At 31.8% G+C, this 5,946-nt stretch overlaps 1 protein-coding gene across 1 annotated transcript; it reads right to left on the bottom strand.

The window, feature by feature from the left end:
- Positions 1–359: 359 nt before the first annotated feature.
- LOC128241665 (uncharacterized) lies at positions 360–3,852 on the bottom strand. Its single transcript, XM_052958687.1, has 5 exons — positions 3,685–3,852; positions 2,783–2,994; positions 2,184–2,281; positions 1,871–1,960; positions 360–1,630 (listed from the first exon to the last, which is right to left on the bottom strand). The coding sequence occupies exons 2-5, from the start codon at positions 2,956–2,958 to the stop codon at positions 1,587–1,589; spliced, it is 408 nt and encodes a 135-aa protein (XP_052814647.1). The 5' UTR covers positions 2,959–2,994; positions 3,685–3,852; the 3' UTR covers positions 360–1,586.
- Positions 3,853–5,946: the final 2,094 nt, after the last annotated feature.

The raw sequence follows: 5,946 nt of genomic DNA, 5'->3' as shown, positions 1-5,946 counted from the left end.
TTTAAGCGCGGCCTAATCTGCCCTTTGTTTCATAAAAAATGGTGAAAAAAAACCCGAAAGTTTTTCGTTGTTTTAAAAATGTTGCCTTCCAACGTAGCATTTTTATGAGGTAATTTATCATGTGGTATACACATACTGTTTAATGAATTTGCGATTGCTCTGACCGTTTTTGATGGAATGTTTTGATTCTGGTTTGATATCAAATAAAACGCATACAAATTCGCTTCAACAGAAGTTACGTTCATTTTCAAAGTTATTTGATCTATTTTAGTGTAAAACTGCTGTCACATCAGGGATTGATAGTAATCCAATTATAAACATTTAATATCTAATTCATTTTATTACCGACGTAAATTTATCACGATTTGTTATTACAAAATAAATAAAGATGCATAACGCCAGCATTATGCAAAATAAATAAATATATATTTGTACAGGCAATTTTAAAGTAAATACAACATATAAATTATATAAAACAATCACATATTTGACCTTATACACACACAAACTAACAGGTAATAACTACAGTAAGAATCAAGCAGAAAATTTGACAATTGCACTGTAATATAATGACACCATTTTAAATGGCAGTACCAACATGGCCCGATTGTTTTCTGCAAAAAAAACCCACATATAACTGCAAAACAGATCACACAACACGGAAAAATATTAAACATGTAAACCGTAATCAACTATATCACAGACTGTATTGCTAATTTGCTGGATCACTGTAAACATATCCAATTTTTAGATGATATGCAGCACGTGGATTTCTCTAAGATTTCTGCGGGTCACCTCGGCCATTCACCATCGAAATAATCTCGGATGTAAATGGACGGTTAACAATATCAGAAATCTTAAGAATGAACTACACGGCAAGTAGATCGCTTATTAATTTCAATCAATCAGTTAAACTTAATAACTTTACTCCTGTAAATCTTAATTATGTATTCGATATTACACATATGGCAATTCAAACTTAGTAATACGAAAATGCTCACTAAAACACTACAAGTAATTTATACTTTTATTTAAAAAAAAAACGAACTAATTCTAATGATGAACTGGCAATTTCGAAGGATAATTTCGATGGAAAATGGTCGAGGTGTTCCGGATTGTAGTTTGAAGCGACAAGAGTTTCTTGTATATTTCAGACACATTGTTATCATTCAATGTCAAATTTAGGTACACGTTCACTATATTGACAATTCAGTACTTATACCGTTGTACAACACAGTATCAACAATTTTCTGCACACATTTTTTGTAATTTTTTTTCAGGTTGTATATTTTAAACTTTGTTTCCTACTAATGTCCGATTTCAGATTTTGACACTATCATTAAGGAATGAGATATGTCTTTCTTCAATACTGTTTAAAGCCTTTACCACAATATTGAATCCGGCTATCCCTCAGTAAGGGAATCAGGTGTTTCCTCAAAAGTATATCGTGTTTTTCCTCAATAGTGTATCCGGTTTCCCGTAATAACGTATCCGGAAACAAATTATTGAAATATGTAAAATTTGGTCAGTCTTCCTGAGTAGCAATTCTCACCTTCAACTGTCTTGCATTTGTTGTTTTATATGGCTCATCGGTAAATCTCCTTTTCAAAGAGGGTGATGTGTCCATCACCTTCAAAAAAGAACGTGATAAGGTTAATTTTGGATGGTGGACTGCCCTTAGAGTTATTGCAAGGATATTCATATTTAAGTTGACTTCGACAAACGTGTAACCCTAGCATAAGTATTGTTATACGGTTAAAATAAACAACCTGTTATTTAATTATTCAGTGAAAGTACGTAGTTTTATTTATGTTTGTTTTGACCAGTTCTATATGAAAAACTACAGAAAAAAGTCAAAATCTGAACATACCGTCTTTGTCAAATATTTCCTGAACCCACTTTATCAGCATCTGATCCCTTCGTTTACAAAGATCAAGCACAAATGAGATTTTCATAGCATCTGGAAAAAGAACACACACACAATATTAGGCACTGGAACATGAAAAAGGTCGAATGCAAATACACTTTACTGATTTTTTTTATTTGAGGTTTTGTCAAAATATTGCTCGATGTTGCATATGTGGGAAATTCAAAATCCCGTCTTCTAGTTACTTCAAAGGCAACACGTATTTCACAAATGAAAAAAAATTGTAAGATATTACGGTCAAATGTATAATACAAACCTGAAATATTGTGGAAATGATTCCGGAGTGCCTTGAAGAATCTGACCTTGCCCTGATTGTGGTTACAAAGACTGTGTGTGGCGAAATGGTGAACGGTTCTGTAGAATAAATATCCAACATTTAAATATATTTAAGAGATATCCAATGGTAGCAGCAACAGTCCAACATAAGTAATTGTTCCGAAGGTCCAGACAAAATAGCTACACTCTCTTGTTTTTTTTTCCATCTACACAACACGTGACACCATTATTGTATGTAATCTGTCTTTTATTAACAGCTAAATGCATGGACATTTTTTAATGGTTCAATGCAAAGCAATATATTACAAATCCGTTTATAAGACTTTATAGGAGAAGTCGTCTATGGATATAATCTACATACACCATAAAGCAAGTCATTAATTTGCAACGCTACTCAACTGTATAAGCTTTACAAATTACATCTATATTATTAACGTTCAAAACTGTTGAAATTTAGGACACAAAACTTAAGAGACGCATAATCATAATAAGAGTTTACCTAAAAACCACCCTGAGGCTCTTGACACAAAATAACTTCTAATAAAAATAAGGTTGAAACAATATTAAAATCAGACTTACGGTCCAATGTATTTTCGTATACTTTCTTCAGGCTTGGTGAAGTCATCGTCCTTTTCCATTTGCTTCTCAACAGAGTCATTAGATTCAATTACCCGTCCCACAACAGTGACTAACAACACCGTTAAAATTAACGTGCGAGTTGATATCATACTGCTAACGGACATTCCAATGTGCATTGTCTTATCTTATTCGTGGTCCCTGGTTGAATAGTTCTGAAAATAATAACAAATGGCTGATGAATTTTCATACTCACTATGGTATCTGCATTTATTCTACCTACACGTTAATAATAACGTCAAACATTTGACACTTTTTAAAAATTTAGTTTTCGAGACAAAAACACATTAACAACGAGTTTTTAACCAAACGTGTATCAGCAGTAAATTATAGCTGTCATTAAACATTACAGTCACAATTATTTCATCATAAACTTGAATGCCGCTGCAATACATAAACATTCCATCACTTCTCTTAACTGCAAATATTGCAAAACATTCTACTGCAATGCTTACGCGCCTATTTGATACAAAACAACCAAAGATATGGAAAGTTTAAGCTAATCGTCGTTCTCTATCATGGAATTATCATATGAAAGCTATTGAAGATATATCATAGTACCTTATCGTCATTTGAACCAAATACATTATTCGGGAGATATATATATATTAGATTTTCGCATGATCGCACTGATCATCTATATACTAATTGGTAGCCTTTGGTTTATTTCATAGTATGTCTGTGAATATGGACACAATTGCAAGTTCATTTATAGCTTTTGATACACGAGGCGTGATAGCGAAATACTTTTAGGTTTACATTGTGTCTGTTCCAATATAGTGTCCCATTAAAATTAAAGATCTAAACAATTTATAAATTTAATTAATTAAGAAGATAATAAATACCTTAGAGTGTATGTCGAAAGTCCAAAATTATTATAGAAAGTATCTAAAATTCCTTTAAATATAACGTTTATTTATTATATCTAAGTTGCGTGTACAGTCCTCTCTCATTCGTTTCTATTCAATTAATAATATTTCAGTAGCAAACGAGCGGTTTAAATATGTATTACACAAGCCACGAAAACATTACCACAGAGGCTTATGGTTGGATGTTTCCCACTAATGAGAAATGATCTGCGAAATAAACTGCAAATACCATTGACATGATAAAGCGAAAGACATAAAATGATATCATTTTGGCGCTAGGTTCTGGGAATATCTTGATAAGAAGTATACCAACATTGTTAAGCAATAAACTTGCCCTCCCACAAGAGATTCATATCAAAATGATTAATTTAATTTTGCTTTTTGCTTAGAATACTCATAGGCAATATCGAATATAAAGTATATTACGTACTTGATATTAATTAATCTAGTGATTCCTGTTTTATAATTGTCACTTTGCCTGTTTTGTCTGTCAATAATATTAAATTGTTTTGTGGTGATAAATTAAGGTGCTACTAATTTGATTTAAAAGGTCGCTAAAATATATGACTGACTTTTAAATAAGTCTTAAATTTAAATTTCTTTATTTCTTTGTCGCATTATTACACTCTAGTGTTAAATCAAATTTCAGTTGGAAAACCTGTAATTATTTAGCAAATTTAATAAATCAAAACACTAGTGAACTTCGCTGTGGTTATGTTTCGTAACATCGTATCTGTTTAAGAAAACCCAAACATGATATGTCTATACCATGGGAATTATATCTCTTTGCTCTCGCGGAACATAGTTCAAATGAAGAGATCACAATAATATTTAAATTAAGGACTCACTTTTTTAACATATAATCAATATCTCTGTAATACAATAAAGTCAAAATATATGTGTACCAAAGGCTAGCTCACGATTTTGAAACTTTATACCTTATTTTGTATAATAACTGCTTCCTTTTCGTGATGTTTGATATTAATTTAAAGTCAATCATTCACAAAAGCATCGTCATTCAGGACAAGAAACAATGGGAATAGAGCGATATTGATTACATATTTGAACTTTTGTAATATGTAACTATTCAATTCGAAATATTTCCATGTTCCGTGTTTTTTTGTCATATTTCCAGCGTACAGGAACAGAAACCTGCGTCCGACAACAACAAAACCGGCCGAATTGTATTCAAAGACTAGTTGCGAATAATCCTGTTGTCATCGGGCTATCATGACACGTGTCGAATACTGATTATGGACGACCGGTATGGCTGGCAAGTGCTCGCCAATCGATCAGACAACTATTTCGTGAATTATACAATTGTTTTCATTTAAACATAACACTGAATTTTCAGCAGAGAACAAACAAAAGGCAGGTACACGTGATACACACTTTTGTTTACAGTATTACGACAAGTATACAGTAAGAATAAATAACAAAAATAACTGTAAATTGAATTTAAATCATTTGTGAGGTAGAAGTTTTAGGACATGGACAAGATCATTTCAGTACCTATTTAACAGGTGTTCGCAAAACCATCCCAAAACATCGGGAGGGTATTCGGATGAAAGTAAACTATTCAGACAGGAACACTAGCGATCATGCAAGTATTCAGCATTCAGCTCAATTGGAAATGAGATTCATCAATACAAAACAAGTTCAAATGTCACAAAAAGCAATAAAAATCTGATAAAAATCATTAGACTTGTATTCATTTAATTCTTTTGAATTATATAACGTAAACATACAAATCTTGAACTCGGTATTATCGAGGGTCATTTATCAGGATACTTTGATCCTGACCGCAAATATTATTTTACCGGAAGTTTTAAAAAATGTCGTACATGAAGACACGATTTTTCTTAAATAAAATTGAAACTTGTTTTGAAACATGTTGTGGCATTTGAAGACGCATGTTGCTACAGATATTTGTCTCAAATACCAAGTATGAAATTCATGAATGAATACGACTTTAATTATATTTTTCCGGGTTGAAGATATAGTTTTATGAGGTTTATCATGTTTGACCAGAGTGAGTCATTTATGACGTCAAATAAATATAAGCTAAAAATAAATGTTACTTCGGTTTCCGTTCTAAAACAGTTAGCATTAACATTTTTAACACAGACGAGATAACATATCATATATTACGACTACCAGTGTTAGTACAGTTACTAAAACACTTTCCTATTATAATATATTGGTAAATGTTAATTTTCATGCAGCGTTTGTATCTCA

Source organism: Mya arenaria, chromosome 7, assembly GCF_026914265.1.
Source record: "Mya arenaria isolate MELC-2E11 chromosome 7, ASM2691426v1".
NCBI classification, from domain to species: domain Eukaryota; kingdom Metazoa; phylum Mollusca; class Bivalvia; order Myida; family Myidae; genus Mya; species Mya arenaria.
Note: the sequence above shows the minus strand (reverse complement) of the source record. Positions and strands in the feature narration are given on the sequence as shown.